The sequence below is a fragment of the Cyclopterus lumpus genome, chromosome 11 (assembly GCF_009769545.1).
Source record: "Cyclopterus lumpus isolate fCycLum1 chromosome 11, fCycLum1.pri, whole genome shotgun sequence".
Taxonomy (NCBI): Eukaryota; Metazoa; Chordata; class Actinopteri; order Perciformes; family Cyclopteridae; genus Cyclopterus; species Cyclopterus lumpus.
In genome coordinates, this window is record NC_046976.1 from 6,338,505 (window position 1) to 6,366,388 (window position 27,884).

General features: G+C 44.3%; 1 protein-coding gene across 2 annotated transcripts in view; it reads right to left on the minus strand.

Annotated features, from left to right (window-relative positions):
* Positions 1 to 6,815: 6,815 nt before the first annotated feature.
* Positions 6,816 to 27,884, minus strand: part of rbms3 (RNA binding motif, single stranded interacting protein) — a 193,813-nt gene continuing 172,744 nt past the window's right edge. The window contains exons 11-14 of one of the 2 annotated variants that reach the window (XM_034546041.1): positions 18,373 to 18,483; positions 10,745 to 10,834; positions 8,898 to 9,022; positions 6,816 to 7,958 (exon numbers count right to left, since the gene is read on the minus strand). In XM_034546041.1, the coding sequence (XP_034401932.1) occupies positions 7,955 to 7,958; positions 8,898 to 9,022; positions 10,745 to 10,834; positions 18,373 to 18,483 (330 nt within the window). In that variant the 3' untranslated portion in view covers positions 6,816 to 7,954. Of the gene's footprint in view, positions 7,959 to 8,893; positions 9,023 to 10,744; positions 10,835 to 18,372; positions 18,484 to 27,884 lie in introns of those variants that run through there. The other variant, XM_034546042.1, reaches the window with a different exon arrangement.

The window sequence follows — 27,884 nt, forward strand, 5'->3', positions numbered from 1 at the left end:
TTAAATACACTTGACACGTTCACATACACTCACAGTTCACTTGTGTAGAGTATAGTTATCTGTTTACCTGTGCACTTTATTTTAATTGTATATTCTTCCATATTCTATTGTAAATTTAATATTCATATTTCTTGCACTGTGTTTATTTGTGTTATTGTCCAATGCTATGCACCACCCGCCAAGACAAATTCCTTGTATGTCCACCATACTTAAATAAATGGTTCTGATTCTGATTCTTATCTCCGTCGACCACTGAGCTACTTCCTTCCGTGCATTCTCAGATCAGCAGATGGAATAAAAATAAGACAGAGGAAGCTGTGGGTCCTGTCAGCCTGATCATGCACGTTCGAGTGCACACGCACACACACGTCTCAGTCCAATCCGACCAGTCGATTGTTCTCTATTAAGATGTCCTTTGTCTCGGAGTGCCGGCCTTGTTGCCTTGATCTTGCAGAGACGTCTCACGCAGTGGAAACTTGGCTACTGTGAAGCCTCGGTATTGACAGTGCAGGCGTCCCTAGGAGGTGACAAGGACAGCAATTGATTGGGCCTAAATGAGAGTGAAGGGGAAGATTCATTGCCATCGATCCACTTCTTTCCTCCAGCAGGGTCCTCCATCTTTGATTATGACCACTTTACGCCCGATCAAGTGTGTGCGAGCTGCGATGGGGGAAATCCTGTTGAGAGGGATGTGAGGGCCCAAGGTCAACGCGTAGCAGGTGCCATCAGGCTGGGTGATAATAGTAGGGTTTCCTCCTGCTTCCCTCTTCAATTTAGTCATATAGATAATATGCTGTGGGTTAGATGATGTGTTTTGTGTGTGTGTGTGTGTGTTTCTCGGCGGAAGCTCGGTGCATAATACATGTTTCCGTAATAACGGCTTGAGGACAGGGAAACAGCTCACTGCAATGAAACGCAGTCGTTTGCGATGCAGATTAAAAGATGACAGCGCTACTTGGTGCTTTTTTTTCCCACATTTTTTTTTATTGAAAGCTTCATCAGAGAGAGAGAAAAAAACAAAACAAAAAACTCATAAAACCCAAGTCAAATCCTAACATCCACAGATGTACAGATAGTTTCTCAAAGATCGCACACACTGAGCAGCGTGTGCGAGGCGTGACCATGTCCTCCTCGGCGCTGGAACAAAGAGGTGAAAAAAACAACAGAAACCACAAAAAGAGAAAATTAACAAATAAACAAATCAAAAACCGCTCTGCTGTCCCAATAAATAGTTCCTCTTTTTTTCTGATATATTAATCCCGTGCCTAACGCACTCTCTGTGCTGGCTATCTCTCAACAATTTGGTAGTCCATTTCCTAGTGATTGTTGGATTTTCTCCGGGAGCTGTTTGGACTCCACGAGGGCGGCGCTGGCTGGGCTCCTGGGGTTGTGTGGCCAATCGATAGCTCTCATCAAAGGTGGACCGAAGCATCAATTAAAAAGCACAGGGCCTCGCTCATGTGGGGGGCAGTTTGAGCAATTCTCCGACTGCATTGTGTGTGTGTGTGTGTGTGTGCTGGTCTGTGATGAGTAATTGAGCCTCGGTTCTCCTTTACAGTCAGGGGGAGACTGTGAGAGTATCTCTGAACTACTGTTATTCCTAACACACGAGAACCAATGTGGAATGGCTGCAACTTTGTTCACAAGGAGCTTCGCGACAACCAAGCACGACATGTAAGACATCTGATGAGTTCACTGCTGTGACTGTGTGGAAGCCACACACACATATTACATATGACTGTGAGAAACAACGAGTGGAGGACTGACTTTCTCTTTTAAACGCAGTGGAGGAAGCGCCTCACCTTGAAAAACCGACACCAGAGAAGATGTAGGTAAAGTCTCCAGATCTGTATTTATCAGGTAGTGCAGAGAAGGAACGCTTTACCTTGTAGAGCTATCCACAGAGGACTGACGGGGAAAACAATGTTGCATTTCCCACATGTGTGCTGTATTTTGACTTCTTCCTGTATTAAACAGAAGTTGAAAAGCAATTTGGAGAATCTGAATACTCTTCCTAGAGTACGGAAGCCCTGGGAGGCAAGTGAGGAAAAAAAATAATTCAGATTATCCAAGTTGGATGGAGCTCGTTTTCTCTCCTGTGTTTATGACTGGGTATCATTTTTCTGAGTTACTTTTTGCCCCGGTTTTATCTGTAAAGACAGGATGAAAAAAGGTGTTGGCAGGTAAATATATAGATTTCTTCTTAGGATCATTTCCCAAATAGTTTATTGTTGTAATACTAATTTTCTCCATGCGCTCTATATAATGTGTAAGCAAGTTATGGGAAAAAAAGAGAATGTTTTAGTGTCTTTCCGAACATTGTGTAGTGGTGCAATTCAGCCTCTCACACACACACATCACCTTTTTTTAAGTGAACAAATAAGGAACTAAAAGGAAAGAAGATCCACCTGTTCTCAAGTCACAAACACAGAAAACAGTTTAGGTCAGACTAGCAGGTTCCTTTTCTCTCACTTGCCTCTCAGGGCTTCTGAACTTGAGGCACCAGATGAGTGAGATTTATTGCATTGTGGCGCTTTAGATATTGTCAGATAAATGTTCATCTCAACACTTTAAACATTCAACATATGATTGCATAAACTTAGTTTTGATGAAAGCAAACAATATCATCCCAACACTGACACACGCAGGCAAACCATTAAAAGGTGTTAGAGAGCACCACTATAGATGAATAACAAGGACATTCCACCTCCGACCCGCTGTCCTTAGTAATAGAGGACGAGTGCCACGGCGGTATACTCGTTCTGGAGCGTTCCCGCCTGCTCATCCGGGGTCACGAGTATGGCCTTCGTTTCGATTAGTGAAACGGGTCAAAATCAGCATGAGGGGACACGATGGCATGTTGCAAATCGCAGCTTGCGTGTTGCCAATTTGGTAGGTGAGTAGGTGGGATCCTAAGACGACGAGAGGGTCTGAGAAGGACGCGGTGTGTGGGGAAGGGAGGGGATACAACTTATCCGGTGGTTTGCTATTTTTTAATACCGAAGACGAAGGATAGAGGGGGAAAATGATGAATGGCTGTGAAGAAAAAAGGGGAAAAAAAGAGTCGGACTCGGTGCGATGGAGTAGGGAGGGCTGTGCGATGCTAATTAGCGATGGGTCGAGCTCCTGGAGTCCTGTACGGGGGACACGCTGCTGCATGAAGGCAGAGAAAACTCCAGCCTATATGACCACTTCTGCCCGGCAACAGCAGCTAATGATGATCCCTTTCACCCCCCCACACACACTTTCTCTCTTGGTATAGCTGACTCTTGGTTTGTGCTGACACATGGGCAGACTGGGAGCAGAGCGTTTCTGCTACAGCCTCCTTAAAATTGCAGGCGTGCCTTCTGTACTCCTCCGCGAAGGTATTGGTATTCCGGAAAAGTACATTATGCCATTGTGCTATTAAGAAAAAGCCATTTCTGTTTGTTCGGTCGGGTAATCTTTCAGATCTCTGTGAAATATTGGTGCCGTACATAAAAAGCAAACACCTGCCGTAACATCTTTTTCTTTCTTGAATCTCCATTAGCAAAATTGAGCTGATATTCTTTGTTGTGCATTTTCTTTGTCTATCTCCTTAATCTGTTAGCTATTTGTAATCCCATTTCCCCATAATGCCATTACTATTGAATCTCAGGACATTTGTGGGACGCTCTGCTCTCCGATGTGCAACTCCTGCATCACGAGTCCTATTAAGCTTAAAAAATGTCTCCTATCCTATAAAACAGCAGCCGTAAAAGTCTGGAGAACTCTGTTATAGCTTTGTATATAATACCACTGTATTCGCTAAAAGTTGAACTGTTGAGTAGGAGAACTCTTCACGCACACTGGCACACACACTAGCTTAATTTAACTGGTAAAGTTACTTGAAATACAGTGAGTTCACGCAACAATGACGTTGGGACGAACTCTAAAACCCCAAAACGTGTGAGCCGTTTAAGACCCGAATGTGACGGAGACTTGTTCATGGGGACATAACAGCCAACCACGGCCTCCAGGCGAGTACAAGCAGATGTTGAGTGGCAGAAAGTAAAGGAGCAGGTGCTGATTTGATTGGACAATAAACAGCTGAATGGTCGTTGAGACACTTTGAATGACACATTTGGCTTTTGACCTCCGTAAATAAGCAGGTATTAACACCGACTGAAGAAAATAACTAAATGTGGGTATGGCTTTTACAGTGTGGTTGAGGAACCAGTGTGCCAGTTCCTTTTGTGTGTCTTTAAGTGGACAGTTGGCCTGTTAGTCGAGTGTTAAACAGTGGCCGACTCTTCACAGAGATCAGCGGACACAAGGAAGCACAAGCCCAAGACTGCTTCCTCTTTAGCACCATACAGTAGCTTTGATATTGTGCAGCATTCCTTCAGCACAACTGAAACAAATAAGCTCTTCCATGTGCTTTGCTGTTTTTTTCTTCTTCTTTTTTAAAATACATTATCACACGGATAATTTGGAATTATTCGGAAGCTTTGTTAAAAGGCACTCGATGTACAATTCTATTGTTGGTTACACATATTCGCCTCGCATGGTGACGCAGCTTGCCCGTAATGTGCACAACAACGCCATCGTGGCCCAAAAATGCAGCGCTGGAGACTGGAGATCGGAATGAGTCACATGAACTGCGAGAGCTCTAGTGCAAATGTCGCCAAACAAAAAGCTCCCTCTCTGTCTAAAAGAAAGGGGTCTTTCGAGGGACACTGGAGTGGATCCTATTGCCCCGGAGGGAGACAAATTGGGCCCGTCAAGCCTCATTGCGAGAGTGACTGAAATTGGTTTGTGGTTCTGCTTCTGCACCATCCAATAAAGAGAAGAAACCTCAGAGAGAGAGAGAGTGAGCGGGGGGATGAGGGAAAATGAGAGCAAAAGGAGCCTGGCTTGGCACATTATGGTGCCAGTGAAGCAGGCAGGAGAACGGGGGTCTCTTTAGCGCCGCAGCCCCTCAGTGGGGCATGAGCCAGCAGAGCAGACACACAGCTCCTGACACTCAAAGGCCGCTCTAATGGGGGCAGAAATGGCCGCTGTCCCACAGGCAATGTCTTCAGGGGGACAACCCTCAAGAGGGGAAATCATTGAAAACCTCACACAGCTCTGGGGCGGGAAGACCGGATAAGATGTGACGTGTTGTTTGTGCAACAAATTGGAACAAGCAGGGGAGCAACTGACACAAGACGGCGGTGGCCGAGGCAGAAGCTGCCAACGTCTTGTTATTGCTAGTGAGGAGCCTAGTTACCGACCTCCCCTGCAAATGATCAGTCCTTTTAAACACACTCCTTCCACAGCTTGTTAGTGCCACGGAGTGATGGTGGTCTTACAACGCAAACGGCTCTGGCTTCTGTTCAGATGCGTTGTTCAAGGAGTTTCTTCACAGTAACTTCCTGGAGTCTCTGCTGGTTGCGCGTCAAGCTCACAGTGACGACGAGACCCCAGTTAATTACTGCGCCTGGCCAAGAAACAGTCCGGCATGTAAACCCCTGTAAAACCACAAGGTGTCGCTTTTACACTTTGTTTTTGTATAGATCGAGAAAACAAGATATAACGTTTTAATTATTGAGCTTTGGAGGTGCTGGTGGGTGGATTTTGTCCCCTTTGGACAGTTAGGCTAGCTGTTTCCCCGTTTCCAGCCTTTGTGCTAAGCTAACCAGCTGCTGGCGGTAGCTTCATATTTACTGTACAGACGAGAGAGTGACATTGTACTTCTCATCTAACTCTCGGGAAGAAAGCGGATGAGCATGAAATATGTCAAATGATTCACTTACTTCTTCATGAATGTTTTAAATATGCTATGTAAATACCTTTAAGTGCCATAGAAGTTTATGCAATCATTGCTAAACACTCACACACAACGTACCTGTCCAATATGCAGCAAACACTACTCATCTGGTATTCTGGGCAGGGAAATATTCAAAACAGTGACCTGGGTTTGGTGATACATGACAGAGATTAACAGGGAGATCAACACTGACGCTCAGTATGCAGAGGAAAGGTTGAGTTAAAGACAAAGAGACTCAGGGCAAAAACCACTAAGGGGATGAAGCTGGAAGCAATGTGTCGACAACCACGGAGCTTTTCCACAATCTGTTTCCTAAAGTTGTCCCTGCACAATCTGTTAGAGATAGAGAGAGAGAGAGAGAGAGAGAGAGAGAGAAAGAGAGAGACATAGAGAGAGGTGGAATGCACCGACGGTGTGTGAGAGAATCGTAAAAGTAATGAAAGAAAAGGACAAGACCAGGACATGAAGAGAAAGGACTTTTGGTCGTCTGCCACTGGTTTCATCACACTTTAAATACTGTTCGATGTGTGTGTTTGTACTGTAAGTGTGTGTATTTTGAGATATGTATGTATATTTGTGTGTGTGTGTGTGTGTGTGTGTGTGTGTGTGTGTGTGTGACAACCGTGGAAAACTAGCTTAAACCCAGTGAAAAAGAAGATGTTGAGAAGGATAGTAAGGACTGGTCCGGCCATCGAGGTCAAATAAAAAACAACGACAACAGTAACATCAACAACAACAACAACAACAATATCAACATTAACATCATCATCAACAACAACAACAACAACAACAAAATCAAACTGAAAAATGAAAAAGAAAAGAAAGGAAAATAAAAACTAAACTCTGGTTCAGAGTGTCTCTTCATCTTTGGTATAAAAATGGCCGTCCATGGGCTGCATTTGATCCACAACTAGGAAAGACTACAGAAATTGTCAACAATTTCCTCTATTGCTTTTGCACTGATTGGTTTAAACCGTAAGCTCCTACTGAATCTACTGTTTTTATTTCACTGCCAGAAATGTTTGTTATTTTTTTGTATTAATGTATTTTTTATTTTATAATTTTTTTCATATTTTCTCCTCCTTTTTACAGTGTGACAAGCAAAGCGGGCTAAAAACATCTTTAAGCTCATAAAAAAGGTAAAATGTGGCAGATAAAAAGCACTAATGTCATTGACAGCAACTTTGCCATGTAAAATAATAATAATGATAATAAAAACAAGTTCAGCATTTGCAACAGTGCTGTATCCACAATGCAGCATGTTTTCTTATGTTTTCATTTTTTCCTCATTGTGAAAAATCTCTTCAAAGCCCCCCCTCCCCCCACAAGTCTTTTTCCCCAACAGACATTTTGTTTTCTTCTGACACTTAGTTACCTCTGACATAATAATTATCAAAGTTTTCTTCTAATGAAGAAAAGAAAAAAAGCTCTTCTCTATTAAATCTGTACAGCTTATGTGATAGATTCTTTTTTCCTCTTTAGAACAACTCCTCCAGTGTCTTGTACCCTCCAAGTGGTCCAAGAGACTGATTTTGTTTGCTTATTTTTTTTATTCCTAACCAGACGTCAGACTTAAACTCTGTAAAAAGTTTCTGATGCCCTTCAAATTAAGGCCATGAAGATTCAAGAAAGAAAAAAAAAACACTTTGTTTTCGAATATATCTAGAAAAGTAAAATGTAACACTAGAACATAAAAAAGAGTGAAAAGAAATTGTAGCTTAATATCTGAGGAAGACAATCTCTGTGTGTATTTCAAACTTGACTCCCGTTTTCTAATTACAAAATAAATTTCATTGCCTACCTGCGAACTCAACCTTTTTTTTTTTTTTTTTTCTATCCTTTTTTTTGTATTGGTTGAGAATTTCCTTTGAGAAACCTTTCAAGCTTCAGCCCAGCCCTTCCGGCAGGTTTCCAGACTAAACAATTTCACTTTTTTTGCACTGTGCCCAGCAACTTTCCCATCTCCTTCCTCAGCACTCTTCGCCTCCTTCTCTCCTTGCCTCCTTCTCTCCTTTCCCCCCCTTTTTTTTTCTCGTAGGCCAGGTAGGAACTGAAAAAAGTGTCTCTTTTTTGGTGCCTGGGCAATCTGGAAGCAATCTCTTTCTTTTCTCTTTTCCTCACATACACAGTGCAGCCACCTTCTGTCTCAAGGCAACGCTGTCACAGGAACATTCGCTCAGGCCGTTATCTGATGAAAGAGGAGAAAACAGAGCAACAGAGGGGGGGGGGGGGGGGGGGGGGGGGGGAGAAGAGAGGGGGGGGGGCTTTAATCAAAGACCAATATCACCAACACAGAAAGGCAACCGAGCTGACAGCTGACAGCCCCGTCAGCAGACTGAGGCAAAAAGAAGCACGTTAAACGGCTCTGATTGTGTCACAAAAGCAAAACGTTCTGCCAAAATGACGAGCAAATGACAACAGCAGCCAGGAATAATAAAGTCATTTACGGTGGCACCTCTGCGTCTCTTAGTACTCTCAATTGATTTAGATGAGTATTCCGTAGAGCTTGGCTTCACTAAAACTGTCAAATCTGTCAAAAGAGAAATAACTTGCAATTTGATTGCTTTTGTGACCAAAAGAATTCAATAATAATTCTCCCACATTTTTTTTTAATGATTACCAAATAATTCCCTGTCAGGAAGCACGTCGATTCCAGTTTGATTTACTTAGACGTGTTGGTGACAGAAGTTATGTCTACAAAAAGGTCATCTCTGATGACAAATATATATTGTCTCAATATACATATTGCCATATCGCCCACACTTTATGTTTAAAATATAAATAATGTGATAAATAATCATCATAACTAAAAAGATTATTCATAATCAATATGAAATATGAGCCTCACGGTCATATGCCTCCGCCAACGAGTCATGTTACAGTTGACATTCACGTCTGTCTAAAATGTCATTTCATCCTCAAAGACATGTGTGTTGTCATAATTAACATATTTATCTTTGAGTTCTGGCCAAATATGAGTTTTTGTGAGGTCACAGTGACCTTTAACCACCACGATCTAATCAGTTCATCTTTGAGTTGGATGTTTGTACCAAAACCTCCTGAGATATCAAAGTACCCTGAGAGGAGAGAAGGGGATCAGAATGGTTGACTCCACTGTTTGACTCACTTGGACTGGTATGAGTAAGCAGGAACATGGTCGGCAGCACTGTCCACCTGGATCTGCTGCTGCTGGCCAGCCACCTCCTGTGACGAGGGAGCCACTGTCTGGGGGGAGGCGTCCGTCACCACTCCCTGAGGACACGGCATTGTGGGAAAACGTGTCAGCTCTGCACTTTAACGAGCGTCTATCTCGCTGCAACGCTCGGACACTTCCTGCTGAAAAGTACGTGACAGAATCCACTTCTGCTACGATATACTCTAATAATAATAATAATAATAATAATGCATTCCATTTATAAAGCACTCTTCATTTAAGAATCTCTGTGCATGCATGCACGTCCTTCTGTCCTGGAATTATTAAAAGGAGCTTTTTCCTACTTGAATCAAGGGTGTAACAGTAAAGCCCTCGCCGACAAACAAAAAGTAGTAATATATAAAATAATAAACGAAAACACTGTTTTGACATGACATACAAGTTAGACCAAATAAAACTGTTGGGATTATTAACTTCTCAGACTGACAGGTCCATCACTCAGACTGTAGATAAGCAAATCTCATGGATGCCAATAAGCCGCCTGTCAGGCATACAAAACAATGGCGGCGACGTCTTCCATTTATGCCTCGTAAAGGTGCAGCCGTACTAAAGAGCTGAATTTTAACACACCACTGAAGTGTGCTACAGCAATTAAACATATTCATATTAAATATGAATACAATACACAAAGAACATATGAATACAATACACAAAGAACGGAAGAAGCATCACGTTCCTGTGATTTGACACAGGAATCGGTGTGTAGGGGTCGAATATGTGCGAATAACAAAACAGATCTTTGCTACATTGCTTGCAGACTCTTACATTAAAGATGGCTCTGTGCGCTGAATTCATCACAAAAACCTCTTTGCCTTTTTTATGTATCCAGCATTACCGATAGGCCCCATCATTGAGTCATCTCAATCACCTTTAACAAGCTCTCAAGGATACCGCGTCCTGTCCATGCATCAGCCCTCCAGACACTGGCTGATGCAGTGATGTACACCCCGCCACTGACGCTTGCACTGAGAGGATGGCGGCGAGGATGAAATAGGTACGAGGCGCCACAGGCTACGCTGCAACTACATTTATCTCCTCCGTTCCACTCCTTCACAAGGAACTTTCAGAGGAGAGGGGAGCTTGGGGTGGTGGTATGAGAGAGGCAGGAGGGAGGGACTAATGGGTCTGTCAGGGGAAACTGTCATTGTCCGTGGTTGGTGGGTTAACCAGAGCGCAGTAGCTGACGGATGTGTGTGTGTGTGTGTGTTCCAGCTACCCACCAGCCCGGACCGGCTGTGGAGAAGGGGGGAGAGAGGGAGAGGGGGAGAGGCACTGTGTCTCACTTCAGCTCCTGTCATCTGATACACGACTGATAGTCCATCTGAATACGGCCGCACTGTCAGCTGCCAGACAGCCGTCGCCGCTCTCCTCGCTGGCCCGCCTGCTTGCCACACTCATCATTTCTCAGGCTGGACCGCTCCGAACCTGCCAGCAGCACAGACAGCCGCCGAGGAAGTGACGAAGTCTGTGCTGCACTTTCAAATGTCTTTCCCTAATACTATAAAACTTCTGACTCATCTTGCTTTGCTTGCAGTTTTTACCCTCGCTATGCGCTGGTGGTGCGAGGCCATTTGTTTGCAATTTACGGCAAATGCAATCTGTCTATTTAATGACTGTTCTGTTGACGTGGGGAGAAGCGTTTGTAATGTTGAAGCGAGCGCTCGTGGGCTGTCCGGCGTAATGATGTCCCCCTTTTGGGTGAACCTGGACACGTTTCTGATTGTTAGTAAGCATTGTGTGCATGCGTGTGTGAGTCTTACTTCGACAGGGACGGCTGTTGGAGGCACAGGAGTGTACTGGGGAATGTAGGTCCCTTGCATAGGCGCCGCGGCAGCTGCAGCAGTCATGTACTGAAACACAAACACAAGACAAACGCATATCAAAAACCCCTGCACACGCACATCACATATTACAAACAGACATTTCTGACATAGTGTAATCCAAATGGGACAAGAAAGATCCGATTTCCAACACTGACATCACAATTCCTTAAAAGTCTGATTTACTGCGATTACTTCCCCAAAATTATTGGGAATATGAGCTTGCTGTGCTCTAAGCATCCTTTGGAGGGCGCTAAAAGAATATGTGTGCACTCTCAACAGAGCAGAGCAGAAGAGAGTATGTGAGGTAGACGGAGGAGAAGGAGGAGGAAGAGATGTCCAGCTGTTCCAACAAAGACTTCTCAGGAAGGCCACAGCTGAGAAGATAAAACAATGAAACAAAAAAGAAAGCTGAAGGGAATGAAAGGGAAGTGGGAGTGAGAGAGAGAGAGAGAAGGGAAGGGAAAGAGAAAGCAGGAGGTCTGTTTCCTGTGGCCTATATTCCTTTAGACATGCCTGCCCCGGCTTTTAACTGGCTGCTGGCTCCCTCCGTGATGGCCATTTTACAGACGTGACACACGTTCGTTTACATGACAGCCACGGGGCTTTCACATGCAATATGAATGAGGACACGGCACTTTGTGTGAGGCTTTTTCCTTTTTCCCTGGGACTTGCTGTGAATGCATGTTATGTGTGTGTGTGTGTGTGTGTGTGTATGTGTGTGTGTGTGTGTGTGTGGTGAACGTGCACGCCAGTGTCAGCCAGTGACTTGCCAGTGTGTGTGCTTCTTTTTAATTAGCGCATGCCTGTGCATAGAAGATGACTTATCACTATTTGTCTGTCCAACTGTGCATGTGGAGGTACAAGTTGTGCAGCTGGGTGTTGGAAACATACATGCATGTGTGTGTGAGAGACAGACAAAGACAAAGGGGCTTGGAACAATAATGCTGCAGTACAGCGCCAACGGATGTGATCCCAGATAAAAGCCACCAGTCTGCCTCTCCTCCTCTCAATGTCTTCCTGCTGCTTTTCCGGTCCAACAAAAAGAAAAGGGAAGTACAATCCCTTTTTTATTCCTGTCTTATTTTTTCCTTTTCCTCTCAGCCCCTGTGCCAGTGGTAGAAAGCGTGGCGGCAGTATGCAGCGGGAGGCGGTAATGGAGGAACTGTGCCGCGGCTGCGAAGCCTTTCTTGGCCGCGGGCCCGGCGGTGCTGGTGAAGTGTCATTACCGGCAGCGCTGCTAATGGATCGGGTACGGCTCCACCGCTCACCCCTAATGAGAGCAGCTAAAGGCCATGGACATGGGTGATTAACTCCCCCACCGAAGCCGCACATGGCCAGGAGGATGCCCTGGGATGGATGTGAGTGTGCGTTTGCATGTGAGCGCGGCTGTTTGGGATAACGCGTGCGTGCGAACTTAAGGTTATCACACCTGCAGGGCTGTCACACTGAGGACAGGGTGAGGCGGCACATCCAGACTTCCTGACACATTACCACATTACCTCTCCGTGTCCTCCCTTCTTCCCTCTCACCTCTCTGTCACTCGCTCTCTTCTCCCTCCCTCTCTCTCCACTTGCTATTGTGTAAAAGGGCCTATCGGGTTGTTGAAGTGACCTTCTCCCTGTTGAATCCGAACCATGCATACCAATTTTCCGCAGGACTTTTAGTCTTCGCCTCTCCTTCCCATTAACTTATTCAGTCGACTCACCTGTGAGGGCTGCGCGAAAGCAAATGAAAGGAACCAGGAGATAACTAGCATTATCAAAATCTCCCCGTCAAAGGCACGGTGTCCATCTGAAATGTTATATTTCTCTGCAGGACTGCAAAAGGAATTTAAATTAGATTCAACAAGAACACTTAATAAGATTTTCCGTTCCACCATAACCATTAGTTAACCTCTCTAATGTGGAAGGTTGAGCAGGGAATGCTTCCATGGTCGCTGCTGTGGTAAGTCAGGGGGACGTCAAGCCTGGCGACAGTGAATTGGGTTGCTATGGCGATAAAGATGATTTTTTTTTAGTTCAATTTCAACTCTTTTAATACTTTCCTGTCCATAGCCAGGGGACAGGTTTGGGCAATATAAAATATCCCTAATTGGCAATAAATGCTGTTTCACTCTCACAGCCACACGTACCTGTGTACATGCACACACACACACGCACACCTGCGACTGGAGCAGATGGCGTGTGCGTATGTTTGATGAACGGGAGGCCTGAATAGTTCCTTAACGAGGCCGGTGTGAGTCGACTCCTTAAGTCTCTTCCCTGCCATCACTCTCGATGACATACAACTATCGGCATCGTATAAAGTCACACCGCAATGCAGCAGTGCTAGGACGGAAACAGGTAGACGTACCAGACCATAGACAGAACCACAGCGGTGTGGGCCTCTGCACCGGATACGATTTTGTACTTTAAGCTTCCGCTTCAAGGAGAAGAAGAATCTCTGAGGAAATTGAAGTTCCGGCAGAGCTGCAATGTAGCAAAAGCGCGTTAGCATGTTTAAATGTTGAATCATCCGCCTCTCTGTTCATCTATCTTCACATCACATCTATCTCTGTGTCGACAGGCTGTTCATTCACATTGGCTACAAGGTGGAGGATAACAGTTGGTCAAGGCAAGAGCATCCAGCTACTCAGTGCGGGTTATTAATGGCAGAGCGGCGCGGGGATGGGCTCTGATGACTATTGATCTGAGCTGTGAGGCTCCATCACAATGGAGCTGCACACCAGCGGCTGTGAATCACGGTGCTGTACCACTTCACCGTGAAAAGCCCTCCATATCTTGGCCCCCGAGCTTTGTTCACACGGAGATTCATACTGGCAAAATCTGTCCGTTTTGTTTGTCTCACGCATGCACAGAGGGATGCACACGCACAAGTAGGCATGATATGGTTTCACGTTATTATTAATCCACTGATCTACAGGTTTTGTTTGATACATTGTTTATAATATATTGTAATGACTTTTCAGACACAAAAACTGGACTACAATGTTTTATATTGTCTTGAACTAAAACTAGCCTTCAACTTTGAAGGATAAAAATGAACAAATTGTGACTAAAACTAATAAGCATTTTTGTCTAAAGACTAAGAATAAAGCTAAAATAGATGCCAAAATTAACACTGACGATTAGCGCTGACTAGTTTGACAGATCGGAGTTCACAATCTTCACAAACAGTGATTGACACGTGCCCTTGAGACCTCTCTGCTCTGATTGGTTGTTTTCCTTTGGGCACAAATGTATCTTGCAAATGCCATTAGTATGAAAAGAAGGCACAGGAACCAGGTGCTGTCTCTCTTGTGTGCTACTGTCAGGATAGAGTGACAGTTTGATCAAATATGACAACAAGTTATTTTTTATTACAGTTACCAACTGTTGCTTTAAGACCCAAATAATGCCATCAACAGTAAACTGTCACATAAACCGTTGTTCTTTATGATCAAGATACAGAGTTTCAGGCAACGATTTGACTGCACTGCAGAGTCTGGGCCTTGCTGCAAGCTCGTGCAGTTAATGCACATACAAATTGGGAACATATTCAAATTCAAAAGTTCAGCACGAACATCAAATTCAGAACATTAAAGTGAATTTGAGAGCGGCGCAACTCTTGCACCATAGTTCTTGGCTGCGTGCCCTTAAACACATTCAAAGCGCATTGTAAATTTTACAAATGCCATAAAAAAAAGTCGGCCATGCCTGAACAATTACCTTCAAGGTCCTACAAGGACCTAACTGCTCAGTGGTACGGCAATCACCCAGATGTCAGCGTGTGTTGCTGTTTGGTTGTGAAGCTACAAACGAAGGGAATGCATGCTCAGTCAACTTTCCCCGGGTGAGTAAAGGTTAAACATAGCCATGCACGTTTATGGAAATGTGGAATAACACATTGTACTTAAGACTCCCCCATATAAAACCAAGAGAAATAGCCCAGATAATATAGGGAAGCGCTTCACACAAATCTGTCTTGCAGGGACACACAAGCTGTCAATCACCCTTGTCACCATGACAATGGAGACCTGGGTTCTACATGCCAAGACGGAAAGAGGATGGAGAACACAGAGGGAAGGTCACCTCTTGTCATGTCAAACACTATGTCGCACAAACACACACACACACCTAACAGGCATGAGCAAACACAAAGCATGAAAGGTAGAGCAAGGAGATAGTAAAGAAATCAGTAACGGAGCAATATACACCAAACATGGTCGAATAAATCAGTGAGGAGCTTGGATGGCATATTTATGTGTGCCATCCATAAACAGTGAGCCTGAGGTTCTTTAGCATTTTGTAATCAAGTTGTTCAAGATAGACAGACACCAAAGTGAGCTGGGTGACTATGGAGGTCGATTCAAACAGAATCATTTTCTGGCAAAGCAGCTGAATTCCAAAGCAGTGACCATCAGCCGGGCGCTGGCGTGGTTTTCTTCGCCACTCCTTTCGGCCAAAGCCTCCGTGCCTATCCTCGCTGCAAAATAGCACGGCGTTCTCGGAAAGCTAGCGTCACCACACCAGTTTCGCAGCTTGGGCGGACCGGGAACATTTGGTCCTTTACTTGGAAAGGAGAGGAAAGCCACAGCCATACACAAGCAGCCACAGAGAGTCCTGGAACAGCCAAGAGTATTCTGAGGAATGGCGGTGGTCCTGATGGGTTGTTGACTCTGGAGACGCTACTTATGGCAGGTGCGTGTGCCCCGCGAAGGTTTAGTCACATGACCACTGTGGGGAGACAATCAAAACAACCTCACCACCATGTGTCTGCACATGAAGAATGTACTTTCAGAGTATGTGGTGTCCAGTCCAGTTTACTGCACGGACAGTTACAGATGCTGGTTCCTAACTCCTCCTTTAACAGGCTTTCTCAATCAGGCACTATAAAGGGCTTTCACATCTGGCTTGAGAGTAAGCTTCATAGAAAACATGTCTCAGTTCCCACTGATGATCGAGTGTGGCATGCCGTGTGTGCAGCCCGGCCATAAAGGAGTTATGCTACGCAGTATACCACCTAGGGAAAGCTAAGCAGGCAGAAAGGGGAGAGTAAATCAGAAGAAAAAAAAGAAAAGGAGAGAGAGCGCCTTAACCCACTTTCTCCTATAATACAACCCATCAAACATCAGAAGCCATCATCATAGATTAGCCTGTCTCTAATCCTGGCTGTTAGCACAGCTGGGGCTAATTAGGGAGGGGGCATTCCTGACAGAGCCAACATGGCGTTACAGTCGCTGACAGCTCACCTGGAAACACATGGATAACTGTACAATACAGCACTGTTTCAATCACACGCACACACGCACGCGCACGCGCACACACACACGCACACACACACACACACACACACACACACACACACGCACGCACGCACGCACGCACGCACACACACACACACACAGAGAGATCAAACGTAGTGCCGGAGCAAAGCTGCCTGCTTGCCTGCCCCCGGGCAGCAGGGTTAGGGCAGGAAGTCAGGCTTTAGAACTGTGCAACACCTCTAAGTCGACTTGATCCTTAAACAGGGGGGAGTTGTAGGGGGCGGTGACTGTAATCCAGTGTGTGTGTGGAATAAAGAAAACTGATGGAGTGGTAGATGTGATGTGTGATTTAGAGAGTGAGTGAGACAGGACGTGTGAGAAAGAAAAAGAAATTAGGGGTTGAGAGGGAGGAAGGTGGTGAACAGAGCGCCCTGTCACACCGTTAAACTTTGCAGGAAATCTGTTTAACGTTGAAGATCAGGGAGGAAACGTACCCCCTCAATATCTGGCGGTGAACGCATGCAGGGTAAAACAAATGATACGGCAGCGCCCCGGCAGAGCACATGTGGCGACAGCCTAAGAAGGTTTGGCTTTCTTGAAAGGAAATGTAAAATCCATCTCTTACTCAATGTGTACTTTGTCTGAGACCCAAATGAATAACGTTCCGCAGATTAAAACTTGGTCATCCTGACCCAAACCTGCTGTGTAATGGACACCTGCAGATTTCTCTCTTAACGTACAACTTTCTGTCTCAAAGAGCAGAAAAGAAATACCAGCAAAAACGCCAGCCGCAAATCCATTTTAAGTGCACCTTTCTGTGGAGCATTTTTAGGTAATGCAATATAGTCATGGATTTATTGACACTGAAACTGTGTACATGCTTCTTCCTGTATTTATTTGGCTTTATCAATCTTGCAAAATCACACATTATGATAAAACTGGATCGCGTCCTTTCCATAATAATAGTATTTTACAAACGACTCAGAAATGCTGTGTAAATAGCTGTATTATTATTTCACTAACCAAACATAATTTCCCTGAAAAAGACATGGCACTTAATATTAGATAATATTGTGTTTGCATCTGTGATTTATTGACATATCTTTTGCAAAACTCTTGCGAAGTGGTTCTGGTCAGGTAATGACCTCAAATTGACCCTTCGCCAAATCCCACCCCTCGCTGGATATGCATGATCAGCCTATCTTTGTCCACATGGTTGTGTTACCGTTGGCATTTGGATTGAAGATCTGAAGGTCCTGCACCCGCCCGTTTGCAAATTGGACACATACCTCCAAAGATTGAATTGCTGACAAGTGTCGGTTGACTAACGCCAAACACAGGATATGGGGCAACACCGGTAACGTTAGTCGGTGCCAAGCTGTCAAGGTTCTCCTAATTTGCAAGGCTTGACATCTTTAACGAACTTAAAGTTTGTAATACATCCTTTGCCTGTGTCGAGAGCTTCTCTTTGTGATGATGAACGGTGGACAGATGACTAGACCGGTGACAGATAATGAGAGCTATTGTTGCTGGTAAGCCATCCTCCAAAGGAATGCTCTGCGATTCCCATGCCCTCCTTGTACTGAAGCCCTCACCATGTGTGCGTACTGTGGGTGGACAGCTATGCAGCGAGCTAAACACACTTTGAGGTTTTACTGAAAGCAATTGTGAAACTGTGAAAAGGTATTGGCAAAAAGATAAAAAGACAACAATAAGATGACATAAACAAGATGTATTCTAAGACAAAAGTACAGACGTATTGTCATATTAGTTACATTTCCCCTCATGCCAGGAAGAAGCAAAGTAAAAAGAGTAATATATAAATCACTTTTACAAACAGTTAATTAACAATTCAATCAGCCTCAGGCAGCTAAGCTATATTGGGTATTCTTGTTAGTAATAAACTGATCACAGAAAACTAAATTAACCAATCAGCAATCCAACAACAGCTGCCCTAATAAAAAGAGCGCCTACAGATATTTAATGAGTAGAATAAAGATGCCTGTAAATATTAGCTTGGACACAGATTGGAAGATTGTAACAATGAAACCAACTGTTGGTGGAAAATGTGGTAAATAAACACATTGTCAACTGTATTAAAAACAGTTTTTTTGCTAAAGTGATTAAATAAGTGTGTGACGTTGTTTTTCCCCCGTCCCTGAGTAGCATTCCCACCAAAGCTTACGGCTCTGATCGCACAGGGAGTTTCTCAACTGGAAGGTTCTCTCGTCTGGATTCTGGCAACAAGAGAGGCTTGTGTTGCTGCATTTGGTGTTTTGGTACGTGCACAGCTCGTCGTAGCACAGCGAGGCGTACTCACACTTCCTGTAGTGCCCAGGGACAGATGGTTCATCTGCTGGGCGAGAGGGCCCATCATGCTGGCAGGCTGCATGGACATAGTGTGGTCCATGGCTGGCGTGATCACTGCACCCTGGTGGAGACGAGAGAAAAGACGAGGAGGAAGTGAGATGAGAGGAGGAGACTGTGGCTATTCTTTATTCGGATGAGCTTCCACAGAGTGGTTGACAGTCCTTCGGGAGTCCACATACAAAAGAAGGTTCACATAAGGGTGTATACGCAAGAGGATAGAGTGTGGTGGTAGGAGTTAAAAGAAGGCAAGGCAGGAAGTTGGGGTTAGAAAATATAAGAGGAGAGAGAAAGTCAGCAGGAGGACAGGAAGGATCTTCAAAAACATAAAAGCAATAAAAACAGAGGAAGGGAGAAGGGTGGGGCTCAGGCAGGGGTGACACGAGGACAAACGCAGCCGGGGAAGAAGAAATGAAGAGGGACAGTGCTAATAAACAGCAACAGAACACAGGGACATTTTCAAGATCAATACACACTATTGTCTTTCGGTCCATCAAAATAGTCCATATCTGCTGCTGCTGTATCAACAATATGAGTTTGTGAGGTTCATTCATTGCGGCGAGAGGATGCCTTCTCTCTGCACCCCCCCCCCCCCCCCCCCCCCCCCCCCTGCCATCTAACACTCACTCTCAAGCCTCCCCTCCTCTTGGTGTATTGCGCTGCATGTTTTCCCTAACGGCCGGATGAGAACGCGAGAAGCTTCTTTTTCGGCTGTGCAGTGGAACATGAGGGAAAGTGATGAAACCATTGTTGCACTTTCATTCCTCGTCATGATAGCTCCATTTCCCCGGCACCGAAGCCTCGGGAGGAGAGCGTTCATAACCAAGCCCTCTCCCCCTGCTCGCCTTCGCCTCCCTTCTCCCTTTATGTGTCTGTGCTGCAGCTAAGTCTGCTGCACACTGTGCGTAACAGCATTAGTGCACGAGTGTTTAAAGAGACTGACTGGTGTCTGCGTGTGCGCTTATGGGCATGCAGCTCCGGTAGTGTGTGTGTGTGTGTGTGTGTGTGTGTGTGTGAGTGTGTGTGTGTGAGCAGCCCACTGGTGACTCTGTGTGGGCCTATTGGAGAACAAACTTTGCAGACACAGCCTGTCAGAACCGCTCTGCTTGTCTACTTCCAGTCGGCCAACTCTCTCTCTCCCACCCTCCCTCATCTTCTCCTACTCAATATGCTAGCTTCATGTGATCCTTTCCCGGAGTTTCACCTCAGCAATATATAATATATGACTTAACAGTTGGTCTATTTATCTGAACCGACACTTGATGAAAATGCTGTATAATAATGACGTTAACTTAGAGGATTCAACACAATGTATGACTAATTCTGAAACTCATATTTCTCCATTTATGCATATTATACAAATGAAAAGTAAGGGATTAGAAACTAAAATATCAGTTCATGATTCAGCCAATTTTCACATTTCAGAAGTCTTTACCGTACCGAACACATTTCTTGAGTTTTAATGGTGCAACCTGATTCAGAAGATTACTCTTTGGAACCAGCTAATACTTACTAAGTTATGAGGAAGGACTTTAAAACGTTGACTAAAGAAATACTCCAAGTTAACAAATAGATGAACTGGTCTCAAGGCTTATGGGTTTTGTGTGGGAAAATCGGAACCTGCGAAGTAACTGGTGGAGGTAAGTCAATATTTCTCCATCCAAAAAAAGAAAAGTTCCCCGAGTTCACCACCGTGATAGACGAGTGAAGTAAAGGAGAGGGGAAACGAGCAGACAGGAAAAAAGAGACAGCGTGAGGACAGGAGAAGGATGATTAAGGAGAGAGCTGATGGAGGTCATGCGGAAGACGGGAGCCAGAAAAAACGGACGGGGGAGAGGGAGGACGGGGGATTGGAGAGAAAGGATAAGAGACACACAGGGGGGAGAGAGAGAGATGACAAAGAAGGAAAAAGCGGAAGAGAGGAGGAGAGAAGGAAAGAGATGGAAGCAGCAGGAGCTGTGGGCTACCTGTTACCGATTCAGCCTCTGACAATGCCTTTATAATGGGAAAGGGAGAGCAACGGAAAGGCTTAATTCACAGACGTGTCAGGGAGAGTTAAGCCGATTTGTGATTTCGATTTTCTGTGTTTGTGAGAGTGAGTGTCTGTGAGAGAGGGGATTTTTAGTGTGTGTCTGTGTGTGTGTGTGTATGTGTGGTGTGTGTGTCTGTCCAGAGAGACAGACTAGAGCGGAGAGAAAATGAGAAGGAGACTGACACAAATAGAACAATATATGTTTTGGATTTTCCCGCTGTGTGTGACAGAAAGAGCAAGCTAATGGATGCTACAACGCGTCTCAAATGTGTGACACGATGTTTACAGATCTCCTCGATGTATGCGCTACTTTTGGTGTGTGAGTGAAACGTGTGTGCCTCCGAGAAAATAACCCATCTTGCTTAAGACGGTATTGATTGTGCTCCAGACAGGAGACAGATGATATCAGCCCCCTGGTTGTTAAATACGTTGATATACACTCAGCAACCAGAGACAATGTACAGTAAATAAGAAATCCTTGTAAAAAGAAAAAAACCTGCAGGGTTTTAACGACTGCTCATTACGAGTAAATAGCAGCACTGATGGAGCCCTGATCGGTATCAGCTGATATTCATTACTTTGTCTTTAGAGTTGCTGATCAGAAATAGCAGCTGTAAAACGGGTATGGCGATACATAAATGTCACACGGAGAGTTTATACTGTCTGAGCCATTACGGTTAAATGATCTCCAGCACGGATCTAGCCCGACACAGCCTCCAGATGCAGTAAGGCATAGGCAGCATGTTTGGAATTTCATCTGGTTTTGTGAACGCTGAAAGATGAGATATTTTTCTTTGCAGCTATGTGACCGAGAGAGATGTAAAATGGTCTTTTGTCATAATAATATCTGCTCTGTCAAGAATGCGGTGACGGATTTAAAAATTAGGAACAAAACAGCTCGTTTTGGAGAGTGTAACAACAGATTATTACCACATTTCATGTAGCGCCCCTCAAAGTAAATAGACAATAATCTTGACGTACCAAAAGTGTATCATTTAAGTAAAAAAAAGAAAATGAGGGGAATCTTTCAAATACGGAAATGATTGCTTTTTAAATTTTTTTTACAAGATGTCTTCTGCAAAGGCTGTCTATAGCATTATGCAAATATCCGGTGAGTCTAAAACTTTAAAGCTTGCCACTTTGCTCATCTTCACTGCTGCAGCAGGTAGAAATATCCCACTCGGTCCGAGTGGAAACATACTGAGGCCTCAAAGAGAAGCTCATACACCTCCAATGCTACTACTACTTCTAGAAAGGTGCGTCAGGTGTGTCTGCAACGACCACCGCTATATTGTGTGATTGAGTGAATACAACAATTTGCTAACCCGCCCCATCTAGAAACCAATTGGCTGTAAGACGTTGTAAAACACACTCAATTCAAACTCAAAATCAAGCGGCAATGGAGTCACTGCAACCAAGGAGAGGTCCTTGAACATGCAGCCACAACTGGCCACCAAAGAATATGAAGTAGTTTGCTGCAGCAGAATGGGGGATTAAGGACAGACACACCGGTAGCAATGATAATATCGCAGAAATAACAAAACTCTATTTATAACACTTTTAAAAACAAAGCTACAAGTATTATGATTATGATTATGATGTACACCATGATTGTGGACCCTAATCACCAATAGCTTGGTAAGAAGTAAGAAATGGGGCAACTGACAGGGAAAATGTGAAAGTTGTCGGAAGACACATTAAAAGCCTCAAGAGCGTCAAACAATGACCGAGCTGTGTTCCAACCAAACAAAGCATCACTTGTGTTGCCCACATGAAAGAGGACCTGCACTTGACTCAACACATTCCTCGCAGTATTTGCAGTTGGTTTGTCCGTGCAACGTTTCAGTGGTTTGGATACTGATGCTGGTCGTGTGTTTTATGTTGAGGTCAATGTGACACGCAACACTGCAGGATACTTAGAGAGGTGCTGCGGCTCCACGCCACAGGGTTCGAGTAATTCTGCTCAAGCTTCAGTACTGCGTAGACTTTTCTCCATCTCCATCGGAATGTGCGGACACAGACGCAGCTTGTTCACTCAGTCGTTATTGGTCTGGAAAGCTTGGTGTTATATAACATGATGATTGACTGGTACCTATATACAGTACAGAATGCCAGGGCCCGCTAACACTAGACGCCTGCCCACCTGAAGGGTAAATCCTGTAGGTACAGAAACAATTACACAAGTTACTGGATAGTGTGTGTATGCTATCCTCTTTCACCCATATGTATATATTCCTGCATGATCTGAATGTGTGTGTATGCGTTCTTATACATTATCTCTGAACCGGCATAAACGTGGGAGGAGAGTATGTGTTTGGTCGTGTGTGTGCGTGCATCCAATCAGTCTACTATTTGTTTTGGTGCTCATTTATGACTGTATGCTCAAGGACCTTACCCTTTTTGAAAAAAAATATTTTATTGTCTGTTGCATTTGACTGCTGACGCCTCGATCCTCTTAACAGATTAGCCAGATACCGACGAAGCATTTCTCTGGCAAAGATGTTTATCTACTGTGTTACTATTTGTCCTCCACAATGAACTGACAACAAGAGGGATGATGGATCAATCCTCAGACACTTATTGATACATTTTGTCTGTCAATCATCTGCAATACCTCAGAGGATGCAGATTGAATTACAATGAAATGTTTTACCCCAGAAAATCAGCCTCATCAGTTGGACCATGAGGTGCTGTCGGCTACAAACACAGGTCAAAACATAGGTTTCTGATTGGCTATGATTGACATTGTTCATAGCTTTGCACAAATTAATTCAGTCCGTATTAATATTGATAATGACCATAAAATGCTCATAGTAATGAGGTCAATATCAGAGAGAATCCACTAACTTGAAGAGGAGTAATGGATTTGTACTGTGTGTGTGTGTGTGTTTGTGTGTGTGTGTGGGCATTTGCGTGCGTACAAGAGAGGATAAAGATGCTAGATGAAGCATGTAACAGTATTTGTCATTTCTTCATGGGAGGTCCATTTCTCTCCACGCTTGGATCAACCATTCTCTGACTGCCTTTTGTAGACAAATAGATCATTTCACACTCAAGGATCTCTCTACAATATTTAGCTTATTTACAAAAGCAACAACAACAAAAAAAAAAAAGATTAGAAATCCAATTTTTCATAAAAACACAGTGAGCTCATAAAGCTTGTCCACCAAAGTAAATCAGCTTTTGTCTCAAAATGTGTTTCTGCTGCTGTCGCAACATTTTTCAAAGTAATACCAAAAAGCTTATCGTGAAAATGCCGCCGCTCAATCAGTCACCCTGTGGCACTGCAACAATATCTCTCTTATATGAATGCAACTTTAACCCTGGACAGACGTTTTTTTTGCTGGCACCGGCACAGTAGTTGCAGTTGTAATCCGAAAGGGCATTAGAGAAGAAAGAGATGGAGAGAGAAAGAGAGAGAGAGGCAGGAGGGATGGAATGACACAAACAAAACAGGGAGACATGAGAGGGAGATGTATAGAAAGAAGTAGAGAGGGAATCAGGATGGGTGAGAGGGATGAAAAGATAAAGAGAGGAGAGGAAGAGCGGCTCAAGGACGACCGTAAACCCGTCTCAAATTCTGCCTTGCCAGTCAAATCCATGAGACCAACATAATGTTCCCCCATCTCAATCCGCGGAACGTTTTACGTGTCAAGCATGAGATGGCTATCACACAGTGCAGGACTCGGCCCCCCCATCCGATGAGGGCAGATAGTTATGAATCCAGCGGCTATTAAAAGTCGAGGCCAGGGAGAACTGGCCGTGGTGCAACAGAGAAGAATTCAATAATTCCCCTGCTGAATGTAAGGGCGAAAGCATGCCGACAAATACACACTTGAAGCACATACAGTCCACAGTGAGGAAAAGGGGGAAAATAAGGATGGATAAGTCACGGGGAAAGACAGCCATGCTGCGTTAGGCTGACACTGCAGCTACTCCGGCGCTCTTTGGCAGAGGGAAGTGAATTTGAGCGTCCGCATGCGTGATTAATGATCTCTATATGTCAGAGAGATTTACCATTAAGAATGTGTTAAGAATGGTGGCGCATCTGTGCGCGAGCCACATGGGCGTGTTTGTCTATTGGGGCATTTGGTTCTTCCGTTTCATCTCCTCTGCTATAAGGTCCGCTGACCAAATAACAGAGCAAAAGGCAAGCGGTCAAGCCGGTCTGACATCCCACGCCTACACTGCCAACCAGAGCACAGCATTAGAAGATCTGGGAGACAGCAAGAGAGAAGGAAGACAAGTGATGAACGGAGGAAAAGAAGGAAAAGAAAAAAGAACGAGCTGCAACCTCATTGTGCCGTCTCCTTTAAAAAGTTGGATACAGTTCCACGCGCAGCGCATTCTGCCCATTAATTGGGGATAAACTAATTTTTAACACTGTTCTCTCCTCACTTCCTGCTCCCAAAGTGCCGGCTCCTCTTCGGTGATGAAGTTCAGTTTCGTATGAATGGACTCCTCAAACTTAATCTAACCAGATAGAAAACAAACACCTTTGCCAAAGCGGTACAAGCTGCAATGTTCTCTGTTTACTGTGCAATATGCAAACATATGCAACAAGTTGTCCTCAACTTCAACATACATTGGTTTTCTGCCATTCAATATATCATCTGTAATTTCACACTATTTATTGTTTAACACTATTTTTCAATGGAGTTTCAGTTTGTTAAGGAACTGGGAGGCTGTCATAAAGGAAACAGAACATGCAGTAACATAGCATGAGCAGCAGCTTATCAACGAGGTTTTCCACCATTAAATCCCTTCTCTTTACAAACACGCTCAATGTGTCCTGGTGAGAGATGCTGTACTTTTAAGGGTTGGGAAATCATATTAGTTCTTTATCCCCGTGGAAGTTCCTGACCCAGATAATATATCATGATTTTCTTCATAGCAGGTATTATTAGGAGAGGAGTGATATCTTAGGCTCAAGTAGAAAGTACATATACCTCCAAATAAGCACAAAAAGTACTAGTGTAGCTTTAATTGCGATATCAAGACCAACAACAGTCAGTCATGTGCCTTAACAGGGAATATAAATATAAGTAAGTAAATATAATCCCATAATAGAACCTGGTCTTTACTTGACTACATTTTGAACAGTTTAGCCATGTATCTTAATTACATTTTATATACATACGAGAATATTTACAGGATACATATTTTTGTTGTGGATGTCACTGTTAAATATGTATCTTTCCCAGTTACACAATATAAAGTACATCCTTCATGTGGAAATAAAAGATTACATAATATAATTAGTCTTGCACATATACTGTTGCTATACATAATATGATGTAGTTTGTTAAAGGAGTAGCTGACAGGAAGTATAGTTGGACCAAACCAACCGAATAGCAATGAAAAGGTCTATAAGTGAATGAGTGACTGCTCATTATTATTGGGCTGACTGTTTGTGGGTTTTACAAGACGCGTGCACACACTCGCACGCACACACGCGCACATGCACACGCACACGCACACGCAGGCGCACGCGCACACACACACACACACACACACACACACGCACACACATGTCTGTTCTTTTCTATTCTGATATCTGACTGTCTGGCTGTGACCCCTTCCCCTTCCATGCTCCACTGCCTCCATATTGCTTGGACACCAGTAGCGCCATTGCACAACGCACCATTGGTTTAACACGCAACACGTGGTGGAACCGGACAAACTGCAGTACAATCAATGGGTTTTAAATGCTTTGAGTAGGCCCCTGAGCTCTTGAAGCTAGCGCGCTTGGGTAATTTGATGTTCGCCACTGAGCTGGTGGCAGGCTGTGTGTGTGTGTGTAAAGGGCCGTCTACTGCATATGTAGCTGGTAGCGGGTATGACCGTGGGTCATAAAGGCAGACAGATTGGTAGCTATGATCCAGTGATGGCGGTGACAGCTGGGGTTAGCAACTAGCAGCCGTTTGGTGACAGAACTAGAACACAAGGGGGACAGATACGGCCACATGGCGACTTCTGGCGTAAAGTCACGATGAGATGTACACCACAGTACAATGCAGCTACTGACTGGTGGCTACTGCCAATGGCTCCAAGAGGCCTCACGACATAAGGCTGGAAGATGGAGGGCCATCAGGCAGCCGTACGGTCTGGTTGGTAACAACCAGGATGGACCACACATATGGCACCGCATAGCACATGCAGTGCGCACACATATGAATCAGGCAAGCATGAGCAGTTACACGGACATAGACAATGAGGCTGTGCACATTCTGTCTACCATAACACAAGAGACTAGAGTCTGCCAGAAGATGCAGGAAATGGTACCCACCTTTACATATAGAAATGCATTGGTATTGTCCAGATACACGGACACATAGAAATGCATTTTTGGGCATGTGTCTACATAATTACATGCTGAGCAGTTAAGCTACTAGAAATATCTGTCCTTCACTTTGTAATAATGTAAACAGTCAGCTTGTTAGCAAGCTAACTTTAATCCTGTGTGAAACAAGGTTCATCAGGAAAGTGCAGTCCTGACTTCCAAAGGGAAGAGAAGTCCCGGTGAGTTAAGATACTCGGAGGACAGGCAGGAGGTCGTGCGGCTGAAAGGCAAACGGAGTGGCTCGGAGGGCAGCTGCAGCTCTGTGTGTGTGTGTGTGTGTGTGTCCTAGCTGGTGGCCTGCTGTGACCAGATTACATGTTCACTGTCCCACAGCGGGAGTGGAAGTGAGATGGGTAGGACTGAGTGCTAAATGGCCACAGTTGGGAGCCACGCGGCTGGTCGAGTAGTCCTCCAGTGAGTCAGTGCTGGACCGTCAGTTGTGCAATTCAGTGTTTCCCAGGGACTCGCATACAGTTTAAAAAAAAAATATATTTTGGACTCACAAGGCTAACGATGCTATTGACACTTTCATGGTAGCTTGAAGCAAACACATTTGTTGCAGTGAAACAGCTTGTAGAAAATGTGAGATAATTACATCTTTTGGATGCCTTAACATTCGCAGCACTTGAAAATGTGCCTTCTGGATTAACTAACAACAACTAAACTGCCAAAGTGAATCACAACTGATTCATGTGAAAAACTGCATTACAATGTTATATTATCCCAGGGATGATAATGTATACAAAAATCGGTAAACTCTGATACATCTGTGTGATTCATTAGAGGTTACCTCAACAAAAAATAACTCACGTAACCCTCAGGGTAAAGATTGAATGTACAAAGACAAAATAACTTACTGCATCAATGTAATGACACATGCTTATTGTGTACTGTACTATAATGCACCTCATTGTAGTATAGCTCCTTTTTAAAATATGCTTTACGCCATTGTATAAACTACTCAAGTGCTCTCTGTATTGTAGTGCCGAGCACTGTGCCGTGGCACGCTTTAAGTAAGACGTCTATTTAGCTCATTTGTGTCTGTGGATCAGTGAGACGATTGTAAAGAATCAAATACGTGTGCCCTTGT